Here is a 25,018-nt window from a genome sequence, read left to right on the forward strand (position 1 = left end):
CAAGGCAGGATAGGGAGAGAATCTGTCTCCAAGCTCACATTGGCAGGAATCATCTCAAAGGCTGTTGGACTGGGCCTCCGTTTCTAGATGGCTGTTGGTCAGAGGCCTTTTACAATACCTTGTCACGTGGGCCTCTCCATAGGGCACCTCATCACATGGCAACTGGCTTCCATCAGAGGGAGCAATGGAAAGAGCAGGAGAAGGGTGACCAAGGCAGGCATCGTAGTCTCCTTGTAGCCTCACCTCAGAAGTGATGTTACTTTTGCTGTATTCTCTTTGTTAGAAGTGAGTCACTAGGTCCAGGGGTGGAATTTTACAAGGGTGTGAATGGCAGGAGGTGAGGGTGATCAGGGCCATTTAGAGGCTGCCTACCAGTGTTGAAGAAAATTGTTGACTTCTATGAGCTGTAGCAGCAGACAGTGCTATGCAAGGAGAATGGCTGTCTCAGAAGTCCAGCTCCTCACATGGGTTTAAACGTGTTGCCTTTTCCCCCATACATTTTGTTTCAATCCATGGTCATCTTGCCATTTAGTGGTGTGGTTTAATTGCATATTTGGGTTAGTCTGTATGTAAACATTTAACATAGGTGTCTCTGGGTTAAACAGGAATCCTATACATCTTCTTCACCGATATGGTCTGTGGACTCTGATGAGCCAAATCTGACATCAGTTCTGGAACGTCTAGAAGATACTAAGGACAACAGTTCGGTGAGGAAAGAAACCAAGCTATTTTCTCTTTTCCTCATGAACATTATATTTAGAATTTAAATGTTAAGTGATAATATCATATAAAAACATGATTAATAACTATAATCTTAGAGGAATTAAAGTCTGGGTATTTTAAGTCCTCCAAATCTTATTTACTACCTGGTTTCTCTTTATTATTTCCCACATGTATAATCTTAGTTTAGATTAGCAATTCGGGATCGCTTTTTCCCTGAATTCTAACCATTAAGCCAAGCAAGCATTTTGGGTGGAGACCACTAGCCAAGGTGGGAAGTAGAAAGAAGACCAAGGTGGAAGTGAAGGGAGAGATGGGGAGAATGACACCAGAACTAGTGGGAGGGGATTGCCTTTTCTTTCAAGGGTCTGTAAGTCTGCAGTAAAAGTCAAAGGTATTCAAATAGGAAGTTTTGTTTTTGTCTTTAGTATATAAAGAAGCATAACTTTCCATTTTGCAAAAACTTTAGAAATCTTTTTTCTTGATTATAAAACTTATAAGCAACCATTATTGAGATTAGTAAAATATAAAAAAATAAAAATCTCACATAATTTCTCTACCTAATATAACCACTGTTGACATGATAGCTAGTTTCTATCAGTATGTATTGCTTCTTTGTCATCAAAGTACTTATACCCTTACAGATATGTTTAAATAGTTGAGGTCATATTCTATAAATATCTATAAATAGCTGGGTGCTGTGGCTCACACCTGTAATCCCAGCACTTTGGGAGGCCGAGGCAGGCAGATCACAAGGTCAGGAGTTTGAGACCAGCCTGGCCAATATGGTGAAACCTCATCTCTACTAAAAATACAAAAATTAGCCCGGTGTGGTGGCAGGTGACTGTAGTCCCAGCTACTCGGCAGGCTGAGGCAGGAGAATTGCTTGAACCCAGGAGGCAGAGGTTTCAGTGAGTCGAGATCGCACCACTGAGGTCCAGCCTGGGTGACAGAGCAAGACTCCATCTAAATAAATAAATTATGTATACACACACATACACACACCCTCATATATATATATACACATATGTGTGTGTATATAGACACACACACACACACACACATACACCTACACATGACCGATTGCCTCGCGTCTAGCATTGGGAATCAGTCACCGTGCTGTCCTTGTGGAGTCTTGTGGCCCAACAAGAGGAAGCTCTCCCCTGACATTGCCCCTCCAAAGTGTGCCACTTCCAGTGCACCCCACTGTCATGCCCGGCCTGTGGACAGCCAGACCCTGCCATCCCTCCCACCCCCGACCAAGCATGGGGGTGCTCTGTAGGTAGCTGTGTGGCCTGACAGTCTCTACCAGTCCTGCTGTCCCTCAGCTGAGAATCAAACCCATTTCTGGATGACAGGGAATGTGTCTTCTGCTGGCTGTGTTCTCTGTGGAGCTCAGGGGAGGGAAAAGGCCAAGCTATTTCTAGGGTGCTGTCAGGACCGATGAAAAGGTCACACCCTTTCCAAGAGACACTTTTCCTGGAAAGCCCCTGGAGCTTAGCTGGCTCTTATCCTGTGATAAGCCAGAGGCTCTGCGGGATGAGGGAGCAGAAACCCTCCTCACCCCAGCCAACGGGGACCTGTATACCTCTGCCAGTCTCTCACTTGGCCTTGCTGCTGTCCTCTGAGACTGCCTATTCCTCCCTCTCTGTGACTCTACACCACCATCACCTCCTCCAGGAAGTCCTCTGGATTGACTCCTAGCTTATTACATCTTTATTGTGCAGACCCTCTCCATTCAAAGCCCTTCTTCAACTGCCCACCCCCCACTACCTCTAAGACAGAGATTCTGGGTTCTTGCAACTGCAGCCCCTCAGAGAGTGTAAGAGGGGCAGAAAAAGGAGATCAGGAGGTAGGGGAAGCAGTGCTGTCAGAGTTTCCAAAGCCCTGGCCAGCAGGGCATCAGAGGCCTCTGTTGGGGTGGGGGCCTCCCTGGCTATGCGCTCCAGCTGCACAAGGCAGCCTCTGTGAGCCTCTCCCACTCAGCCCTACAGGAAGCAGCAGGGCCCGGCCTCAATGGACCCATTCAGACCCCAGCGCTCCGGAAAGTACCTCTGCTTCCTGCCACCATTCCACTCTGGCCAAACAGGCTCTACTCTCTTCTGATGGGAGGAGGCCGCAGGCAGGTGGTTCAGTGGTTAGGGCCAACCATCTACTTCAGTTCCTGTCTGGCCCAGATCTCTGACGTTGACCATGCCCTAGTGGGTGTATGTATACCTTTAGTGCAAGGGTGGTGTGACAGTTAATACTGAGTGTCAACTTGATTGGGTTGAAGGCTGCAAAGTATTGACCTACTGGAAGTGTCTGTGAGGGCATTGTAAAAGGAGATAAACATTTGAGTCAGTGGGCTGGGGAAGGCAGACCCACCTTTAATACTGGTGGGTACCATCTTTCTAATCAGCTGCTAGCGAATATAAAGCAGGCAGAAAAACATGAAAAGGTAAGATGGGCCTAGCCTGCCAGCCTACATCTTTCTTCCATGCTGGACACTTCCTGCCCTCTAACATTGGACTCCAAGTTCTTCAGTTCTGAGACTCGGATTGGCTCTCCTTGCTCCTCAAACTTGCAGACAGCCTATTGTGGGACCTTGTGATTGTATAAGTTAATACTTCATAAACTCCCCTTTATATATCTATCTATATCTATATCTATATATCTATATCGATATCTATATCTATATCTATATCTATATCTGTCTATATCTCCTATTAGTTCTGTCCCACTAGGGAACCCTGATTAACACAGGTGGGTAGGCACAGGGAGATGTGCCCCCTTCCCCGTGGGTGCTGGGTAGGTAAATGTTTCACAATGGGCTTTCTTGGGGAGAGGGAACCCTGATTTTCAGTATTTGCCTCTTTTCCTGGTATAAATATTCCCACTGTCGGCAGTATCACCTGCCTCTCAAAATTCCTGAAAATTCAACAGTTGGCTCCTGGCAGCTGCTGTGAGCCGTTCCAGCCGGTGACTGTGGTGGTTCCATCCTGCAGGGCCATGTGCCCCCACCCCTTGTGCTATGGCCTCCCTCACTTTAGTGTGCTGTGTTTTGCTCTTAGGAATCAATGTCTTTGCAGATAAGGCACCCCAGTAGCTGGCCGCCACCTGCAGTTCCCTGGTCTGTCTCTTGCTGGCACCAAGCTGTGCTGTGCCTGCTGAGCCTGCTGGGCCACCCCCGCGCATATGGTCTGCGGGGCTTACTTGATTCCCTTAGCTTCCCAGACAAGGTGCTGGTGTTGCCAGCAGTGCTGGCAGGAGGAGGGGAACTAGAGGGGATTTAACTCAACCCGAGGGGCTCTTACGGGATCTTTCCTGGATATCCCTCCAGATGGGGCTGGCTGCCCTGAGGGTGTACAAACCTCCAACTCCTCCAATGGCTGAAGGTACTTTCTCGAGCAGATGGCAGCTGGCTCAGGCTGGCTAGGGACCAGTGCATGTGAGGTCGGTGCTGGATCACCCCATCAAGGCCATCAGCCTGTGCTTGTTCTTGGGGTTTGAGGGAAACCCAACAGGGATGAATCACAGTTTTTAACCTGTGTTTGTCTGCCCCCCAGCCCTGGACATCTGCAGGCAAAGTTAAAGTTATATTTGGCTCTTATCACCGCAAAAGGCATAGACCAGAAATTATGGCATCGGGTTGGAAGTCAGGGAGGCTAATTTGGGGAAACTGCCTGGAGGAAGCAGCAACTCAAAAGAGGAGGAGTCCCAGTGTGGGACAGAACAGGCCCTGCATAAGAACCACTAATCCCAGGCAAGCCCAGACATGGCCTTCTGCCTGGGGAGGCCCTCTTTGGCCTGCTCAGCAGACCCTCAGCCCCTTCTAGGCCCTGTCTTCAGGCTCAGACTGAGTGGCGGCCTGGGGAGGTTGGGAGCTCAGCTGTTCTCATCCCTGGTTCCTTGGCCACGGTGGAAACAATGGGGCCGGATCTGACTGCTCAGCGGGGACTGTGAATAGCTCTCCAGCAGGAAGCAACAGCAGGGGTAGTGGAGGAAGTGTGGGCCCACTTTGGTTTGACACTGCATATGGTCCCCATCTGGCCTCAGAGCCTTTACTCCTTGGCAAACTCAGGCCAATAAGCTCCTGCCCCCACCCTCAATGGCAGCTGGAAGAATGGCCTGAGGGAGAAGCAGGGATAGGTGGGCTGCACTGACATCACCCCCAGATCCCAGCCGTGGCCCCAGCCAACCCATGGAGGTGGGGCATGGCACGGCAGGTGCTGCACAGGAGCCCAAGCACAAGGGCACTTAGGAGAAGGAATCTGAGCAGGGATCGATCTGGCCTGGGGGTGATTCTCCAGAAACTCCATTCCTTGGGGCTGTGACCACCAAGCCAGGTGATCAGGCCAGTGATGTTTCCCTTTGGGCCAGGTTGGGGAGCCAGACCTGGGAGGGAGACTCCTCTGGGGCCCAGGGGAGGTGAGTCAGAGCTGGCAGAGGCCTCTGGCTCCAGGAACCTCCAAGGAGGAGACCTGAGTTGCTGGGAATTTCTGGGTCTGACCTCCTGCCAAGTCAGGGTCTGGGCTGGACACAAGGTGAGGCTGTGCCTTCTGGTGCCAGGACCAAGGAAATGCTGGGATCTGGGCAGTGCTCAGAGGCAGCACCGTATGGCAGAACCATGAGGGTGCACCAGCACGGACCCCTTTCTGCAACCTACCCATCCCTCTCTGCAGCACCTCGCCTCCTACAGGTAAGAATCTGAGCCTTGACCACAGCTCCCTCTCTCACACAGCTTCCTTCTTCGGTTAGAACCACCTGGAGGTGACTATGGCCATGGCTCTGACTGACATAGACCTGCAGCTGCAGTTCTCCACGTCCCAACCCGAAGCCCTCCTTCTCCTGGCAGCAGGCCCAGCTGACCACCTCCTGCTGCAGCTCTACTCTGGACACCTGCAGGTGAGTGACGTCCCCCTGGGATTGGGGCGAGATTCCTTGTCTAGCTTTGAGTGAACCCCAGCTGGCTGTTGACCTTGTGGAAGTCACCTTTCTTGGGGTCTCAAGTTCTCCACTGTGGGATGGGCAGCAGCAGCTCAGAAATGGTAAATCCTTCATGAACTGGCTCTGCCCACCAGCTCCTTCCAACCATGTTTCCCACCACAAGCCCTCACTGGCCCTTTGTGCTCTGACTGCACAGAACTGCTTTCAGTTCCTGGCCATCTTATGGTCACTTGCTGCCAGGCCTTTGGTCATCACACTCCTCCTGCCAGGTGTGTGACCCACCCATTCCCTGCACCTGCCGAACTCTAGTCTCTCCTTGAAGTTTCAGTGTGGGCATCCCCTCCTCCTCGGCGAGACCCCCTCCTGGGCCCCCATGACCCCTGCGCATCCTGGTGGCACTGCACCAATTTATCTGCAGCACCACTGTCTGTCCATGAGAGTAACAGCACCAGTACTGCCTCAGCTTCATTTTTCCATTTCATCCTTCAAGACACCACAAGCTTTATTATCAAGGAGTCTTGTGGCTCCTACTTGAGTCTTACCCCATACCAGGAAGAGTTTAAGAACCCAGGGTCTTAGTCCAAATTTGGGGCAGGCTGGGTGCAGTGGCTTATGCCTATAATCCCACCACTTTGGGAGACCAAGGTGGAAAGATCACTTGAGCCTAGGTGTTCAAGACTGGCCTGAGCCACACAATGAGACCCCATCTCTATTTTAGAAGGAAAAAAAAAAAAAACAAATTAACAAATTTGGGGCAGCCATCTCTTACCACACCCCAGTGGGAAGAGGACTAGGGCTTGGTCAGTCTGCTGCTGTCATTGCTGCTCATTGCCACAAGGTGTCACTGTTGAACACCTATGTGGTGCAGTCTGGTGCTGATGGCTGTTGAGCTCTGCAGGTAGTGATGCCACATCCCTACAGAGATGCACCATACCAGGACTCCAAGATCATGGTTCTTAGTGTTCTGGTTCTGCAGTTCCCATACTCTGCCATCACCTATTCTAGCATCTGGGAGCACCATACCAGAGCCATTTCTTGTGTCAATGTCATGGTGACAGAACTATGTCCTTCATCTCTCCTTGAGATATTCCTCCACCACAGGTCAGGCAGCTTTTTTTTTTTTTTTTTTCAGAACACAGAGCATCTGCCTGGGCTCCCTGTCCCTGAACAGTTAGCCTGGCTTCCTTCAGTGACCTCGAGAAACTTTGCCAAACTTAGGGGGACTGATCAAGGGATTCTCAGTTACCCATTATTCCAGGGGTGAAATCTAGATTCCAAGACAATATTTCTGGTGCTTCTCACTCAAGGAAAGAGGAGGAGAATTTAAAAATACAGGTTGGGTTTCTAGAAGAGCATCTTGCTATATGTCAGTTCCTTGTGGGCAAGGACCACATCTGATTCACACCAGGGTCCCCAGAGCCCATCCAGGCCTGGCCCAGAGTTTCCTTTGGTGAGTGTTTGGAGGATGAATAAAGAGATGGCAGGAAGGCAAGAGGAGTGGCACCAGAGGCCCTTGTCCTAGGTTTTCTGCTCTGGGGCCCCCTGTGGGGAACCCACTGTGCTTTTATAAGGGAAATGATGGATTCAAAGTGCTGCCCCCCATCTCCCATTCCCCGTCTCTCCTCAGGTCAGGCTTGTCCTGGGCCAGGAGGAGCTGAGGCTGCAGACCCCAGCAGAAATTCTACTGAGTGACTCCGTCCCCCACACTACAGTTCTGACTGTCTCAGAGGACTGGCCCACATTGTCAGTCAATGGGTTTCTGAATGCCTCCTCTGTAGTCCTGGGAGCCCCCCTAGAAGTCCCCTATGGGCTCTTTGTTGGGAGCACTGGGAGACTTGGCCTGCCCTACCTGAGGGGAACCAGCCATCCCCTGAGGGGTTGCCTCCATGCAGCCGCTCTCAATGGCCGCAGACTCCTCCAGCCTCTGACCCCCAATAAGCATGAGGGCTGTGCTGAAGAGTTTTCTGCCAATGACGATGTGGCCCTGGGCTTCTCTGGGCCCCACTCTCTGGCTGCCTTCCCTGCCTGGGGCACTCAGGATGAAGGAACCCTGGAGTTTACACTCACCACACAGAGCTGGCAGGCACCCTTGGCCTTCCAGGCAGCAGGCTGGCATGGGAACTTCATCCATGTGGACATATTTGAGGGCCACCTGTGGTCCATGGTTGAGAAGGGCCAGGGTACTGTATTGCTCCTCAACAGTGTGCCTGTGGCTGACGCACAGCCCCACAAGGTCAGCATCCACATCAACACTCACCAGCTAGAAATCTCCATGGACCAGTACCCCACACGTACTTTGAACCAAGGAGTCCTCAGCTACCTGGAGCCACGTGACAGTCTCCTTCTTGGGGAGCTGGTTGCAGAGGCCTCTCGTCACCTCCAGGAACACCGCTCAGGCCTGACACCAGGGGCTGCCAATGCCTCCCTGCTGGGCTGGCTGCGTGGAAGACCTCAGTGTCAATGGTTAGAGGCAGGGGCTGTGGGAAGCCTTGCTGACGCACAACATGGTGGCTGGCTGCAGACTGGAGGAGGTGGAGGAGTATGAGGACAATGCCTACGGCCATTATGAAGCTTTCTCCACCCTGGCTCCCGAGGCTTGGCTGTCCGTGGAGCTAGCTGAGCCATGCGTGCCTGAGCCAGGGCTACCTCCTGTCTTTGCCAATTTCATCCAGCTGCTATCAGCGCAGTGGTGGTGACCGAGGGTGGCACAGCCTGGCTTGAGTGGTGGCATGTGCAGCCCATGCTGGCGCTGATGGAGGCTGAACTGTGTAAATCCCAGGTGCTGTTCAGCGTGACCTGAGGGGCACACTACAGCGAGCTCGAGCTGGATGTCTTGGGTGCCCAGGCATGAAAAATGTTCACCCTCCTGGACGTGGTGAACTGCAAGGCCCGCTTCATCCACGATGGCCCTGAGGACACCTCTGACCAGCTGGTGCTGGAGGTGTCAGTGATGGCTTGGGTGCCCAAGCCCTCATGCCTGTGGAGGGGCCAAACAGACCTCCTGCCCATCCAGGTCAACCCTGTCAATGACCCACCCCACATCATCTTCCCACATGGCAGCCTTATGGTGATCCTGGAACACACACAGAAGCCTCTGGGGCCTGAGGTTCTCCAGGCCTATGACCTGGACTCTGCCTGTGAGGGCCTCGCCTTCCAGCTCCTTGGCACCCCCTCTGGCCTCCCCGTGGAGCACCGAGACCAGCCTGGGGAGCTGGTGACTGAGTTCTCCTGCTGGGAGTTGGAGGCCAACAGCCTAGTCTATGTCCACTGCGGTGGCCCTACACAGGACTTGACATTCCGCGTCAGCAATGGACTGCAGGCCAGCCCCCCGGCCATGCTGAAGGTGGTGGCTGTCCAGCCGGCCATACAAATCCACCGCAGCACAGGGCTGCATCTGGCCCAGGGCTCTGCCATGCCCATCTTGCCTACCAACCTGTTGGTGGAGACCAACGCCGTGGGGCAGGATGTGACTGTGCTGTTCCGTGTCACCGGAGGCCTGCCGTTCAGGGAGCTGCAGAAGCAGGGGGCTGGTGGGGTGGAGGATGCTGAGTGGTGGGCCACACAGGCGTTCCACCAGCAGGATGTGGAGCAGGGCCACGTGAGGTACCTGAGCACTGACCCACAGCACTACACCGAGGACACCGTGGAGAACCTGGATCTGCAGGTGCAGGTGAGCTGGGAAATCCTGAGCAATCTGTCCTTCCTAGTGACCATCCAGAGAGCCACTGTGTGGATGCTGCAGCTGGAGCCACTGCACACTCAGAACACCCAGCAGGAGGCCCTCACCACAGCCCACCTGGAGGCCACCCTGGAGGAGGCAGGCCCAAGCCCCCCAACCTTCCACTGTGAGGTGGTTCAGGCTCCCAGGAAAGGCAACCTTCAACTACAGGGCACGATGATGTCAGACGGTCAGGGCTTCACCCAGGATGACGTACAGGCTGCAGAGGTGACCTATGGGGCCATGGCACATGCCTCAGTTGCAGTGGAGGACACCTTCTGTTTCCATGTCACAGCTCCACCATATTTCTCCCCACTCTGTACCTTCTCCATCCATATTGGTGGTGACCCAGACATGCCTGTCCTCGTGGTGCCCGAGGGTGGTGAGTGTGTCCTCTCTGCTGACCAGCTCTTCATCAAGAGTCTCAACAGTGCCAGGTACCTCTATGAGGTCATGGAGCAGCCCCGCCATGGGAGGTTGACTTGGCGTGGGACACAAGACAAGATCACTATGGTGACATCCTTCACCAATGGAGACCTGATGCATGGCCAGCTGGTCTAGCAGCATGATGACTCCGAGATCACAGAAGATGATATCCCATTTCCTGCTGCCACCAGGACCAGAGCAGTGGTGACGTGGCCTGGGAGGAGGTATGGGGTGTCTTCTGAGTGGCCATCCAGCCTGTGAATGACCACGCCCCTATGCAGACCATCAGCTGCGTCTTCCATGTGGCCTGGGGTAGGTGGCAGCTGCTGACTACAGACAACATGGCCTTCAGCAATGCTGATTCGGGCTTTGCTGAGGCCCAGCTGGTGCTGACCCACCAGGACCTCCTCTCTGGCAGTATCATGGCCACGGATGAGCCCATGCAGCCCATCTGCCGCTTCATCCAGGAGGGGCCTCAGGAAGAGGCGAGTCCTGTTCACACACTCAGGCTGACCACGGCTGGATCCCGCTGCAGGTGTCCGATGGGCAGCACCAGGCCATCACGGTGCTGGAGGTGCAGGCCTTGGAGCCTTACCTCTGTGTGGCCAATGGCTCCGGCCTCATGGTTCCTCAAGGAGGCCAGGGTACCATCAACATGGCCGAGCTCCACCTGGGCACCAACCTCAACATCTGCAGTAGGGATGAGGCCCACTACCATGTCACAGACAGCCCTCACTGGGGACAGTTGCTCCAAGCCACTCAGCCAGCCACAGCCTTCTCTCAGCAGGACCTGCTGGTTGGGGCTGTTCTCTATGGCCACAATGGCAGCCTCAGCTCCCGCAACACCCTGGCCTTCTCAATGGATGTGGGACCACACACAGATGCCACCCTACAAGTGACCATTGCCCTAGAGGGCCCAGTAGCCCCACTGAAGCTGGCCCAGCACAAGAAAATCTACATCTTCCAGGGAGAGGCAGCTGAGATCAGAAGGGACCAGCTGGAGGTGAGGAGCTGGAGGTGGTGAGCGGGGTGTGGACCAGGTAGAGGGCCTTCCTCCCAGCCTCCATGCCGGGAACACATGTGACTTAGGCTGTACCTGTGGTGGTCCCAGGTTGCGTGTGTGCACGTGCCTCAGATGTGCTCCCATATATGTTGTGTTCCCAAGAGTTTCTGGGGAGCTTGCTGTACACCCATCCTCCTGGGAGTTGTGTGTGCCTCTAGAGCTGGTGTCCACTCATGTCCATGGCATGGCTGAGCATGCAGATTCCTGGACGCCACCCAGCCCTACAGAATCTCTGAAGTGGAGCCCGAGAATCTGCATTGCAGTCAGTTCCCTGGGAGGGCATCACAGGTCCTGAACTTTTGGGATTGCTGGCCGTGGAGACAGACCGCTGCCTCTCAGACCCCTGTGTAGCCTGCTCTCTTCTCAGAGCCCAGACCAGGACCAGGAGGGTCTGCCAAGGGCTTTTGCTTACCCAGGAACCCCACAGAGCAGCCACGGGCCTTCCAGAGATCTGACATGCCCTGTGACCTCAGGCCAGTCCTTGCCCGCTCTCAGCCTTACTCTTCCACACTGCTTATTTCGGAGACCCTTCTGGTCTGCATCTGGAGCTTGGGGCCCATGGTGAGCCAGCAGATCTGGCATCAGGAAGGCCTCATGGGAGGAGGCAGTGTTTGGGCCGGGCTCTGAAGAGTACAGGCCATTAGGAGCAGAGAATGGGGAGTGGTATTCCAAAAGGAACATTCCAGCCGAAGGCACAAAACAGGAATGTGAGTTTGGAGGCAGTTTAGCCTCTTGTGGATGGCCCATCAGGTGAGGGAGCCCATGTGGCCTTTGGGGTGTGAGCTCTGTAGGGCCTGTGCTGGGGGTGCCTGTGCCTCTAGGAGGGGTGGGGTGGGGTGGGGCAGGGCACCCTCTGATGGTCCTGGGTGGTAATAGCAGGGGTTGGGGAGGATGCTGCCAGCAAACCAGCCACAGGCCTGAACAGATCCTGAGCAGGGGGCCTGTGTGTGCGTGTGCACACACGCATGTGTACCTGTACCTGTGTGACTGCATCAGCATCTGATGAACTCATATGTCTGTGTCACTGAGTCTGGGGACATGTGATTATGCACTTCCCTGAGGGAGTGCATCTCAAGCTGTGTGACCGACACCCCGTAACCATGTGTGGGGTGGGTATTAACATGTGACCAGCTGGGGCAACCCAGTGAAACCCCATCTCTACACAAAAAATTTGAAAATTAGCCAGGCATGGTGGCACATGACTGTGGTCCCAGCTACTTGGGAGGCTGAGCCCTTGAGCCTAGGAGGTTGAGGCTGCAGGGAGCTGTGATCACACCACAGCACTCCAGCCTGGGTGACAGAGTGAGACCCTGTCTCAAAAAAACAAAAAATGTGACCAGCTGCATGTCTGGCTGCTGTGTGTGTGAACCCACATGTGTGTGTGTCACTAAATGAGCAGTGGTATCTGGGGAAATAAGTGGAGCAAGATCAAGGCTGTTCTGGCTGCTTAGGGCCACAGTGGGCCCCTCTGAGACTCCTCTGCATTCCCTTGTGAGTCCTCATGACCTCTGTTAACCAGGTAGCCCAGGAGGCAGTGCCGCCAGCAGACATCGTTTTCTCAGTGAAGAGCCCACTGAGTGCCGGCTACCTGGTGATGGTGCTGCGTGGCATCTTGGCAGATGAGCCACCCAGCCTGGACCCCGTGCAGAGCTTCTCCCAAGAGGCAGTGGACACAGGCAGGATCCTCTACCTGCACTCCCGCCCTGAGGCCTGAAGCCATGCCTTCTTGCTGGATGTGGCCTCGGCCTGGGTGCTCCCCTTGAGGACGTCACGTGGAGCTGGAGGTGCTGCCTGCTGTCATCCCCACTGGGGGCACAAAACTTCAGCAGTAGAGGGGGCACAGTGGCAGCTGCACCCTGGCCCCTCCACTGCTCCGCGTTGCCAGGTCCTACTTCCCCACTCTCCCGGGCCTTAGCCTGCAGGTGCTGGAGCCACCCCGGCATGGGGCCCTGCAGAAGGAGGATGGGCCTCAAGCCAGGACCCTCAGCACCTTCTGCTGCAGAGAGGTACGGCTGTGAGAGAGGCCCAGGGGCTGCAGCCCAGCTCTGGGGGCAGAGTGGAGGAAGCCCGGGGACTCCCAGTCCAGGGGTTATACAGAGAGGAGACAGGGAGTCACATTTCAGAAAGACCTATGCTTTAGATGCTGTATTTCGGGCTGGGCGCTGTGGCTCATGCCTGTAATTCCAGGACTTTGGGAGGCCAAGGTGGGCAGATCAGGAGGTCAGGAGATCAAGACCATCCTGGCTAACACGGTGAAACCCTGTTTCTACTAAAAATGCAAAAAATTAGCCGGGTGTGGTGGCCCGCACCTGTAGTCCCAGCTACTCAGGAGGCTGAGGCAGGAGAATCGCTTGAATCTGGGAGGCAGAGGTTGCAGTGAGCCGAGATCACACCACTGCACTCCAGCCTGGGCAACAGAGCGAGAGACTCTGTCTCAAAATAAAATAAAATATCCCCTTTCTTCCTCACAACTCCTCTGGGAACCAGAACTTATGGTCCCCATTTTCCACCAATGGAAGCTGAGGCCCTAAAAGGGTCAGTCTCTTCCTGCACCCAAAGGCAGAACATGAAGGGTGCTGCTGGGGCCTGACTGCCAGCCCTGGGCCTGCCCCTAGGTGGAAGAGCATCTGATCCAGTACCTGCACGATGGGAGCAAGACACTGATGGTTTTGTCCTGATGGCTAATGCCTCTGAGATGGACCGCCAGAGCCATCCTGTGGCCTTCACTGTCACCATCCTGCCGTCAATGGCCAACCCCCGACCTCATACAAACTCAGGCCTGCAGGTGAGCATATTCCTGGGACCACCCCCCATGTCTGCTTTGAGAAAGAGGCCAATGTCCCCTACTTCCCGGCACAGATCTCCCCCTCTCTGAGCCTCAGTTTCCTCCTCTGCAAAATGAGGACACTACTGTGTGCCTCACGCAGTTGTTGGAAGGAGAGATGTGAGATTGTGCCGAAATAGAACACAGGTGGGAGGTTTTGTTATTGGACATTTGCAAGTACGGTAGGCAGACTTCTGAGCAGCCATGGGTGGCTCTGTTGTTCCTTCTCCTGTGGCTTAGGACCAGAACACCTGAAACAATCACTTACAAGCCCTTAAGGGCTGGCGTCAGGGTGGGACCGTTAAGCTTCCCACCTTCACCCCAGCAAGTGAAGGCCTCAGCTTGGCTTCCCAAACTCCTGCCCCTTGTCCACAGCAGAGCAGGGCCCCCATTTGGCAAAGGTGGAAGTTGAGGCCCAGACATGGGATGGAACTTCTCCATGATTGCAAAAGTAGTTCTGGTGGAACAGAAAGGGAATGGGTTTACTAAGCCCACATGGCAGGGCTTTGAACACCAGTTTCTGGGGTGCGTCCTCCCCAGTCAGCAGAAGCCACTGAAGGTTCCGCAAGAGGGCTGACTTGGGCTGTCTCTGACATGGGGCACCGGGGGGCTTTGGTGGTCTAGGATGTGCCTGTAGGGGGTGGCCTCATGGTGCGGAGGCCACAGAAGAGTGGGACACAGCACCCTGGAACCACAGGCTGGGATGGCTGTGTGGCAGTGCGGCCACCAGGTGGTGCCATCTACCCGTGTTTGTTCCGGGAGCCCAGTGATGGGGCCCTGCCTCCCACAGTATGGCCCCTCTTGCCAAGGCTCGGCCTGAGGGCTCCCTGCGGCCAGGGGAGGAAGCCCAGGAATGCCAGAGGCCTGCTTTCTGGGCATGTGAGTCCCACTGCAGCACTGCCCACAAGTAATTGACCCAGCAAGATTGGTACCAGGACCTCAGGAACAGGTGCCTGTTCTGCTTGCTAGTGGGAGGCCTGAAAAGGGGCCCCCTTTGCCCAACACGAGGAGGGCCCGTAACTGCTCTGGAAGCACCTGGGCCCATCCCAGCACTGCTTCTGTGCTGCAGGACAGTGCCAACCATCAGGCTTCAGCTCTCTGCGCCTCCCACCCCTCCCTTAGCTGGAAGGAGTGCTCGTTTCTAAAATCACTGTTCCTACCTGTGCCCAGCCCCTGCCAGGCACACATGGAGGGTCTGAAAGGAGACTGCTGCCCCACCAGTGAGACAGATTAAGGAGCACTGTTGGTCAGCGTTGGGGGTTTCTGGGGGTGAGAACTTGGTGAGGGTAAGAGCTAGGGCCTTCCTGGGTTGGGTACACAAGCTGGTCTTGAGGGACACACAGGACTAGGACAGATGAAGAGCAGGGATGCTGGGCCTGGAGGGTGGCCTACCCTGGGGTGACAGGGAAGGTGAATGCAGGGAGGCCATTTGTGCAGGGGAGCCACAGCAGCGCCAGCCTTGATGCCACCTGAGGGCCTGAGCCTCAGTGGGGTTGGAGCCCTGGTGGCAGCCCAGGGCTGGGGAGGAAGGGGTGGGTAAGTGTGGCAGGGCAGAACCTTCACAGGCCTGTGTCCCCAGATGTGGGAGGGGGCCACCGTGCCCATCCCTACAGAGGCTCTGAGGAGCATGGATGGTTACTCTGGGCCCAAGGACCTGGTGTACACCATTAAGCAGCCCAGCAATGGGTGGGTAGTGCGGTGGGTGGTGCCGGGCAATGAGGTGCGCAGCTTCATGCAGACCCAGCTGGATGGTGGGCTCGTGCTGTTCTCACACAGAGGTGGGTGCTGAGGGCCGAACCCCAGGTTTCTGCTGCCCACAGGGGCACCCTGAGGTGGGGAGCCAGTTCAGGCCAGCTGGACCCAACACCCTTGTCCCCAGGAGCCCTGGATGGAGGCATCCACTTTGGCCTCTCTGACGGTGAACATACTTCCTCCAGACACTTAGCTTCTGAGTGACGGCCCAGAAGCAAGTGCTTCACTCGCTGGAGGGCAGCCGGACACTGACTGCCCAGATGGGTGTGCTGATTGTGGGCGTTCCTGGGTGCGGGGGGCTGGGGCAGAGCTGAGGGTGGCATGCCAGGGTCACACTGCCTCTCTGCAGCCACAGGCCTCGGCCTGGATCACAAAGGCTGATGGCCCCTTTTGCCTCTGGCAGAGTCCGTCCAGCCACTCAGCAGCCAGAGCCTCAGAGCCAGCAGGCACCGACCCCCAGCTCCTGCTCTACCATGTGGTGCGGGGCCTCCAGCTAGGCCGGCTCTTCCACGCCCAGCATGACAGCACAGGGGAGGACCTGGTGAACTTCACTCAGGTAGAGGTAAGGGCCCCACTCTGCAGCCACCACTCAGATTCGCCCAGCCTCAGGTGGCCACTGTGCCATGGACATCATGTGGACATGGGCACCAGCTCCAGCATCACTGGCAGCAGACACTCCCAGGCCTGCCATGGTCCAGGACCTGGTGTCCTGCCCTCTAGGAGTCATCAGGCTGGCAGGGCAAGTTCATGTTCCCAGAAGGAGGGAGAAGAATGCAGGAAGTCGGGGATACAGGGCCCTAGAGCAGGGCTGGGGTCTTGGGGTGTGGCTTCCCGAAGGAAGCTAGAGCTGGACCCGAGGGTCTGGAGAGGGAGAACCATGTAGGGGCACTAGTGGCACCCCAGTAGCTGGTGAGGGGCAGTGCTTGGTGGGGGATGGAGTCGGAGGTGAAGCAGCTGCTGGGGCCTGTGGGCAGAGGTGTGAGCCTCGGGCTCAGATCAGGTGCCAGCCAGAGGAAGAGTGGATCCTAGGAGCAGATGAGCTGATGAAAGGCAGCTGAGTCGGCCAAAAGGGGGAAGCCACTGTTCATCTGTCCTGGTAGCTTCAGAGAAGAACTAGAGCTCTCAGCCACGGGTAGTGGCAGACTCTCTGTGGTAATTGTGCCATGGGGGCCAGCCCAGTCATCGTTTAAATGAACACCTCTCCCCAAAGGCAGAATGGGAGTTGTTCCATAGCAGGGCAGGGCAGGGCAGACTCTTTTGTGGGCCGTCCTGGGCAGGCAGCACACCTGATGCTCCCATCAGGAGGCTGCCTGAGCATCTGGACCCAGCACATGATCACAGTGAGTTCTGGGCAGGGAGCGGTCTTGTGGGGCGCAGAGCTGACTCTGTCACTCAGGAGCCACGGCACGCAGCACTGCCCCAAGTACCTCCAGAGGGGACCCCTGTCAGCCCTTGAAAATGGCAGAGCCCACCCCAGCCCCCTTTTCAAGCTCCCTTGCTTCGGCAAGGACCTCCTGAGCCTGGCGCTCTCCCTCCTGAGAGGTGCAGATGGTACTCAGCAAGTGCAAAGCCGAGGTTTCTTGGGCCTCTCACATCAGCACCTCCCAGGCCTCGGTTCTGTATTTCCCTGGAGCTCCACTCCTGCTATGGCGCCCTCCCCACAATGAGATATTCATCAGGCTGGTGTCTACAGCTGCTGCGTACCCTCAGTTGCTGGGAGCCTTTGTCAAGAATGCCCAGGAATGAGGAGGGCACAAGACCAGACCATCAGCAACCCTCTTGCACTCTATAGTCCCATGTTACTCAGAGCTTCCCCATGCTCCAGCAAGATGAAGGACTAGATTGAATGGGCACCAGGGGGCCAGGCTGGCAGTGCCACCCAAGAAAGCCGGGAAGAGGCTACATGGGCTACCTGGCCCACTCAGGGAGGAGGGCAGGACTGGGTATTGTCTTGACAGCAACCCTGTCGCACAACACTGAACTGGGCAGGGAAGGGGTCAGGTGTCCTCATTTTTCAGGTAAGAAAACTGAAGCTCCTGGAGGGCAGGTAAATGTATTCAGAGCACATGGCGAGTAAGAGGCAAAACTTCTGCCAGCAAGTCCAGGATTTTTTTCACCAGAGGACACTGCTTGGTCCCCAGAGCTCAGGACCCTGTGTTTTGTCTCACCCCCACCCACAGAGCTCCTGTATCCAGGCATCAACTCCAACTCCCACTCCTGGAGGCCGAGGCAGGAGGATCACTTGAGCCCAGGAGTTCGAGACCAGCCTGGGCCACATAGTGAGACCTTGTCTCCACACAAAAAATTTAAAAATAGCTGGGCTTGGTGGTGGCATGGGCCTGTAGTCCTAGCTACTCGAGAGGCTGACGTTGGAGGATCACTTTGAGCCCAGGAGGTGGAGGCTGCAGTGAGCAGTCATCACTGTACTCCAGCCTGGTGACAGAGCGAGACCCTATCACCGCCCCCCGCCCCGCCAAAAAAAAACTGAGTAGACAGGTGTCCTCTTGGCGTGATAGGTCTTAAGTCCCCTCCCAGATCTGTGACATTTGACAGGTGTCTTTTCCTCTAGACCTCGGTGTCCCCATCTGAGTGAGAAAAGGCAGTGGGGAGGTGGATCTTCCAGTCGAAGCGATATAGAAGCCCGTGTGAAAAGCCATACTCCAAGGGGCTCCAAGTCCAGCGCACAGTCCCAGAAGGGCCCAGCAAGGCAGCCAGGGCGGCACAGGCACCAGGTCCCAACCTTCTTCCCTGTTTGCCCACTCTCAGACCCCGGAGTTCATCATCTCGGAGCCACTGGCCAATATGTACTCGTGTGGGAACCAGAACACACTGATGGAGGAGTTGGCAGAGCAGGCACAGCAGCACGACGAGATGCTGCACACGCACCACGCGCTGAAGGAGGCGCTCAGCATCATCAGTGACATCAACAGGACCACTGTCACCATGCCCATGCCCCCGCCCGTGGACGACACCTGGTTGCAGGTGCAGAGCATCCCTGACGAACACAGGTACCAGAGACTGCCCCCCACGGCCCCAAAATCCCCCACCCGGGATGCCCAGAGGAGCGCCCTGGGGGCAAGTGGCACACCCCCCTCACCGGGGTGGCTCCCACCTGGAGTGACGGGGGAAGCTTGACAAGGAGCACTGGCTGCGGGGCGGGGTGGAGCTGGGATGTTCTCGCCACTGGGGGTGGGGCTTAAGCTCCGGCAACCGCCTTGGGGTGTGGCAGGGAGGAGCTTCGGTGCATGGGTGTGGCCGGCACTGCGCTGGGACGGGGCCGCCCATCTCTCCCCTGTGCCTCCCAGGTCGCCCAAGTCCAGCCCCAGGATGCCCAGGCCCTGCCATGTCCCTAGCCCGGCCTGGGTGGCAGGGCCCAGCTCCTGGGCTTCCTCCTGCCAGGTCCGCCCTTGGGGAAGCGTGCCCTGTACCCTCCAGGCCAGAGGCTTCCCCTGATCCCTTTGGGCCCTACCCCCCTGGTGCTCTCGTGCCCCAGCCGGGGTCCCCAGGTAAGTAGGGGCTGAATGCGGCCGAAGAGGCCGCTGGACAGGCGTGGCCAGGAAGGAAATGGGACTGGATTCCAGAGCACCACATCTGGCCACCAGAACTGGCCGTCTCCATCCAAGGCACTGGGACCATGGGTGCTGGAGCCACGTGTGGCCGAGGGCTGGCAGAGCCTGCCCCCCAGGGAGCACTGAGTCCTGGAGGTGGTCGTTTTTGAGGAGGGGGCTGTGGGGCTCGTCCCACCTGCCGCCTTCTGTCCAGCACTTGCATGACACTTCCCTCTATTTTCACTCTTGGCGGCTGCCCACACTTTGCATTTCTCTTCCTTTCTTCTCGCTGTCCTCCATCCTCCATTCCGTCCAACTCCTAGCCCAGTCCCGGGGGCGCCTACTGCAGGTCTGAGAGTCTGAACTCCGAGATGCTCTGGGTGTGTGGATTTCCTTCGGCTACCCTGATGTCCCCACTTCCAAGTCCTGACTCCTTTGAGCCATCCCAGGGGGTGTCCAGCCACTGGACCACAGGAGCAGAGGTGAGTCTGTGACTGTGTGACCAGCAAGGTGTGTGATGTGTGCGTGAGCGAGCACACGAGTGTAAGAATGGCACCCAGACCTGAGCTAGGATAGAAGGAGCCTGGGGGCCACAGGCAAGCTCATTTCTTCTCCACACTCCTCCCCGCCCGACCCTGTCTAAACTAATGGGGTAGTGGTAGCTGCAAGGGCAGGGATGGGAGTGGCTGAAGCCTACTTCACTCCCAAAGATTTCTAAGGAAAATGGTTCTACTGCATCCTTTGGCTGGGCCTTGTTGACCCATGACCCTCTTTCAAGAACATTCACTCTGATTTCCAGTGTGCCCTGTCTCCACTGGCCACGTTCTCTAACGAAGAACAATAGCATCTGTTTTTGTTTCCAAATGGCTGGAGAGTGGGGCTGTGGGACCAGCGCCCATATATAAAAATGAAGCAGGGATTGGGGCTTGCCCTGTGATGTGCTGTTGACCAAGTTAGAGGGGTATAGGCAAGCAGCAAAGTATTGGGCAAGATCACTGGACTGGGAGTCCAGAGATGCTGCTTCACCCTGGGGCTTTAGGCAAGTCCCTTTCCCTCCCAGAGCCTCAGCATCCCTTTTAGCAAATTATGACATTCTGCCTTTCTCCTAGGATGGCTGTGGGGATCAAGGGAGACAGTGGCCCTAGGGATGCTATGTTAACCGCAGATGCGGCTGTAGGAGCACTTTCCTAACTGCCAACGTGAGTTCAGACTCTTCAGGCTATTTGGCACCCAGGTCTATGGTGAGGTGTGACATATGGGATGTAAAGTTTGATGCCTGCTCTGACTCCAGTCTTGCTAACACACACATGAAACCTTTTGCAAATCATGACCCTGCCTTGGGGAAAAGGGCTGTCTGGGAGAGCTTCTTCAAGGCAGCCTGGCTTCAATGCAGTCCGGGGCATGACTGAGATAGGCATATGTGGCGAGCAACTGGAGGGTAACTGGGTAAAGAGCTGCAGTGTGGGCAGAGGTGTAGTGTGGGTCACATTGAGGATAGCCACTGGCCAAAGCAGGGAACAGGGACAGAATGAGGAAGAGCTCTGTGGGGAGGGTGGGGCACAGGGTGGAGAACCTTCAAAGTCCAAAGAGTATGACTTGTTGGGATTCAACGCTGTAGGCAGTAGGGAGCCATGGAAGGCTCTTAGGTGGAGAAATGACAGCTGGACATTAGTGAGCAAGCCCTGTCTCCCTGAGCAGCATGGGTGGTCCTCTGAGCACGCCAGGCACGAGTGTGCAGGGAGTTGGTGCAAATGCCTCTGTGTGCGGGTGAGCATCTGTGTTGTGACTCTGCCCACGCATGTACTTCAGTGTGCCGAGTGGCTGCACGCCCCAGATCCATGCGGCACGTGCTGGCCGGTGGGAGTGCTGGGCATTGGGAGGTGGCGGGGAGGGCGACGTATGCGTGTTGTTTGTGGGCATGTGTTAAGAGTGTGCATGCGGGCCGTGGGGCCTCACAGCATGTGTGTGCACAATCTGGCGTGTGCGTGTGTCCGCCACCCCCAGGCCTGCCCCACCCATGCATGTGACCTGCCATGTGATTTGATGCTGTCTTTCAGAATCACTATCAATGGCCCCTGAGGAGCATCAGCCATGGTAGGTACATGCCTCACTGCCTGCTGCATGAATAGTCTGCCTGCCCTGCTGCCCCAGCTCCACACAGGGGGCATACCTGGAGCCTCAGAGCCAGGCTGCCTGCCCCTCCCTTCTAGAGCTGCAGACTTGCTCTTTCCTCTTTCTGTCCTTGTGCTGCTGGCTGTCTCACTTCCCTCGCTGCCAGCCACAGGACTCAGTGCCACTGCTCAAGGTCTCCATGGCTGAGCCTGGGGGCTCCTACAACAGGCTCCATGCCCAAGGTGGCAGATGTGGAACCATCAGAGAGGGCACAGAGCTCATGGTTTATGGTGTAGGGGCTGGGAGCTTGGAGGGGGTTGTGTGGGGGGCTGGACTCAGGCAGCCAGAGGCCTGGGCACATCATCCTGGGCACGCCGTACCTGTCATGCTGTCTGAGCCATGCTGCCAGGGCAGGTATCCAGCTCCCAGCCTGGGAGTGCCGAGAGCCAAATCCACTGCAGATTAGGGGTGATAGTCAGGGTCCCACCTCCTCTATCTGTCAGCAATCCAGTGGTGATCTAGGATAAAAGCCTGAGAGTCCAATACACACGGTTATCCCACAACACACTTCATAGGCCATGCAAGGACACACAGCCCCCTTCCCTCCCTCCCAGGTACCATCACAGCTGCTAGCGTGTGACTGAAGGCTGGGTCCCTGGCCAGCACTACTGAAGCACTACTGCCAGCCAGCAGGCTCACGGACCTTGGCCTGTTGCTCCTAGGGGTCACCTGTGCTATTCAGCCAAGGGGACCACAGTGCCTGCTGGCCCAGCTGAGCTCCGCCTAGCGAGCCCACCTGCCTTTCCTGCCACGGAGTCTCCCTCTTCTGCTTTTCCCAGCAGGAAGGGCCCAGCCTCACCTATGCAACCTGCAGCCCCCCGCCAACCAGTTGAGGCTCCCCTCTTAGACTTATAAGTCTATGGCCAGTGGCATCTAGCTACCTGCCCTCCCTGCCTTCCCCAGGGTCCCTTCAGTGGACCCTGGGCTTTCTGACTGCCCAGAGAGGGGCCTCTGGCACTCACTCCAGCCAGCCATCCCTTATAGCTTCACCATTTTGGTTCAAGCAGTGTTCCTTCTGTCAGGCTTGGTGGCTGTTGGGTGGGGCTCCCCAAGCAAGAGGTGGCCCTGGGCCAGTGGGTTGGAAGATGGGGTGACCAGAGAAGAGGGAAGCCGGGGGGGTTGAGCATTGGTCTGAACTGTGGGTGGACTGCCTGGGTGCCATGAGAGAGGCCAATGTGTGTGGGGTGGGGAGGGCCGCCGCAGCCCCCAGGCACTACCTATGAAGCTCCAGCTTCTCCCTCCATCTTCCTCCCCTTTCCCTTCCAGCCCCTCTTTTCCAGGAACCTTGCCACGCCCACACCTACGCCTTCCCCTCCCCGGCTCTTAGATGATGGTGGTGTTTATCTCCCTGTTCTTGGGAGCCCAAAAAGAATGGCATGCAGGGGTTGCTGCCGATGCCTGGGTGCTCCTGGGGAGTCCTGCATTACAGGAAGCAGCTGCTGGATCTGCTGTGCAGTGGGGTTGTCGTGGGGAGAACCCTCCCTGTCCTCTCCTGGTGCAGCCTCCACGCTATCAGTGAGGCTCACCTCACAAAGATCTTCAGAGAGAGGGAGGGGGGTGGGAATCTGAGCACAGTTCGATCCTCCCCTGCTCCTATATGCCTACCCCACCTGAGGGCTCTACTCTACCACCCTGCTTGTCAGCACACCCAAGCTCCTGGGCTATTGGGGCTCCTAGAGTGGGCTCATCAGCAGGGTTCTGGGCAATGGTCAGAATTTGCCATGCCCCTCCTTGTGGTCGCCCACAAACTGCAACACCTGCCCCGCAGCTCCAGCAGGTTCACCTGGAGGAAGGGGTGTTAGCTGCCATGCCGGTGCCGGCACCCACGTTCACGTTTACCCCCACCCCCACCCCCACCCCCACCCCCACAGAGATGTTGCACACCCTACCTTCATCTCCTCCTGGTCCTGGGCCAGCCTGACGATGTCCTCCTCTCCCAGTGCTGCGTCTCTGACACTGCCCCCTGGCTGATGTACTTTCCTGCAGGAGGACATGGCTCAGATGCTGGGGCCCCTCGGACGGCCTGGCAGCTCCCCCAGCGGTGCCCTAGCCTCTCGCTCACTATGGTGTCTGTCTGTCCTGAGAGGTGGATGAATTGAAGCTCTAGTTTCTCTACCCGCTCCTTCAGGTCCACCTTCTCCTTCCATAAAGTCGCTGTGGAGCCAAAATAATGGGGTCACATGTCGGGAGTCACCTGCCTTGTCCTGCCCCCCCGCCCCCCTTGTTGGCCCATGCCAGGACCTACTCACCTGCAGCTTCTCCATGGCCCCCTGCAGGGCCCGGTGGGTCTCCCCAAACACAGACTCACCCCCACTCTGGGGCTGGGGCCGCTACCTCTGGCTTTTTCTGGGACGAGGCCACTGGGTGAGCCAGGGGCTGGCAGCACACCCTTTGTTCCTCCTGGGCACTGGCTCCAGCGGAGTTGAAAAATGCCACCTGAAGACAAGAGGTGAGTATTCTTGTAGGGGTATACACATAACAACTGGGGCAGGGAGATGGAGCATAGCCCCTTCCTTTCGGGCCTCACAGAGTGCACCTGTTGGTCACAGGTGAAATGGTGTCTGACCACTGGCTCCCGGAAGGAGTGAAAGTCCACAGAAATCAGAAGGCGGGGAAACCAAGAACATAAGGGGGTTTCGGAGGGACCACAGAGGAAGGTGGCCAAGTAGGGGCAGGGAAAGTCAGGCTCACCATGGCCTCCCGGCTCTCCAGGTCCCCTGGGATGTTCGGCATGGGCCGAGGCGCCTCCTGCTCACTGTCCAGATGTCCTCCTCCATCTCCTGTGGGGGGTGGCCAGAGGGGTCCTCAGACAACCCAACAAGGGAGGTACAGTGGGCCCACCTCTGCCCCTACACTCACTGTGTAATCTTGAGCCAGCCCCTCCCCAGAGGGGAATGAGCTGTTCTTTATTTTGAATTTTAAGAACCAAGATCTTGCTATATTGCCCAGGCACAGTCCCACTACCGATTGGTGCAGGAATTCTGACCTGCTCCCCTTCTGACCTGAGCCAGTTCTCTCACCCTTAGGCAACCCGATGGCCCCCTGTTCCCAGGAGGTCACCATACTGATACTGAACTTAGTGCGGACACCTTGTCGGCATAATGACCGACACAAAATGCTTAAAAGGTAACCTGACTCTTTGTTCAGGGCTCAGTCCTTTAGATGTTAATCTGACTGGGCCGGTGCACCTAAATAATATATATCCTCCTCAGTCTCTCTGATTCCTAAATTATGCTGCTGTACGGGGAGAGAGGCAGCAGGGTAGTGGAGTCATACCAAGCAACAAGACAGGGTAGTGGCCAGGCATGGTGGCTCACACCTGTAATCCCAGCAATTTGGGAGGCCAAGGCGGGTGGATCACCTGAGGTCAGGAGTTCGAGACCAGCCTGGCCAACATGATGAAACCCCGTCTCTACTAAAAACACAAAAATTAGCTGGGCATGGTGGCAGGTGCCTGTAATCCCAGCTACTCAGGAGGCTGAGGCAGGAGAACTGCTTGAACCCAGGAGATGGAGGTTGCAGTGAGCCAAGATTGTGCCATTGCACTCCAGCCAGGGGGACAAGAGGGAGACTTCACCTCGAAAGAAAGACAGACAGGCTAGTACGTTTTCCACAAATTTCAATTTTACTCTCTTCCCCCACCACACACACACACAACGCATTTGAGGGATGGGAGGAAGAAACTGAGATCACAGGGAAAATTGTAAGAGACATTCAGAAGGACAGGTCTCAGAAATTTACTAGTTTGGGGGGGGTCAGAACAGGTGTATATAAAAGAATATTAAGACAGTTCCCAGGTTTAGGCATATGTGACTAGATAGAGTGCTAGGAGATGGATACGTGAAAATTTAAATATCATCATTTTG

The 25,018-nt window shown here is 56.2% G+C and overlaps 1 protein-coding gene and 2 pseudogenes across 1 annotated transcript; 2 read left to right on the forward strand and 1 right to left on the reverse strand.

Annotated features, from left to right (window-relative positions):
- Nucleotides 1-1,795: 1,795 nt before the first annotated feature.
- Nucleotides 1,796-15,762, forward strand: LOC129393977 (chondroitin sulfate proteoglycan 4-like; annotated as a pseudogene).
- Nucleotides 15,763-15,801: 39 nt separating this feature from the next.
- Nucleotides 15,802-18,900, forward strand: LOC134729098 (dynamin-1-like). Its single transcript, XM_063596899.1, has one exon. The coding sequence runs from the start codon at nt 18,235-18,237 to the stop codon at nt 18,565-18,567; it is 333 nt and encodes a 110-aa protein (XP_063452969.1). The 5' UTR covers nt 15,802-18,234; the 3' UTR covers nt 18,568-18,900.
- Nucleotides 18,901-19,259: 359 nt separating this feature from the next.
- LOC129394028 (golgin subfamily A member 2-like) overlaps nt 19,260-25,018 on the reverse strand; it is a 42,436-nt pseudogene continuing 36,677 nt past the window's right edge.

This window comes from Pan paniscus, chromosome 16 (genome assembly GCF_029289425.2).
Source record: "Pan paniscus chromosome 16, NHGRI_mPanPan1-v2.0_pri, whole genome shotgun sequence".
NCBI classification, from domain to species: domain Eukaryota; kingdom Metazoa; phylum Chordata; class Mammalia; order Primates; family Hominidae; genus Pan; species Pan paniscus.

What these genes read in the sequence shown, in the direction of transcription:
- LOC134729098 (XM_063596899.1), top strand. Translation starts at nt 18,235, where the DNA reads ATGTACTCGTGTGGGAACCAGAACACACTGATGGAGGAGTTGGCAGAG.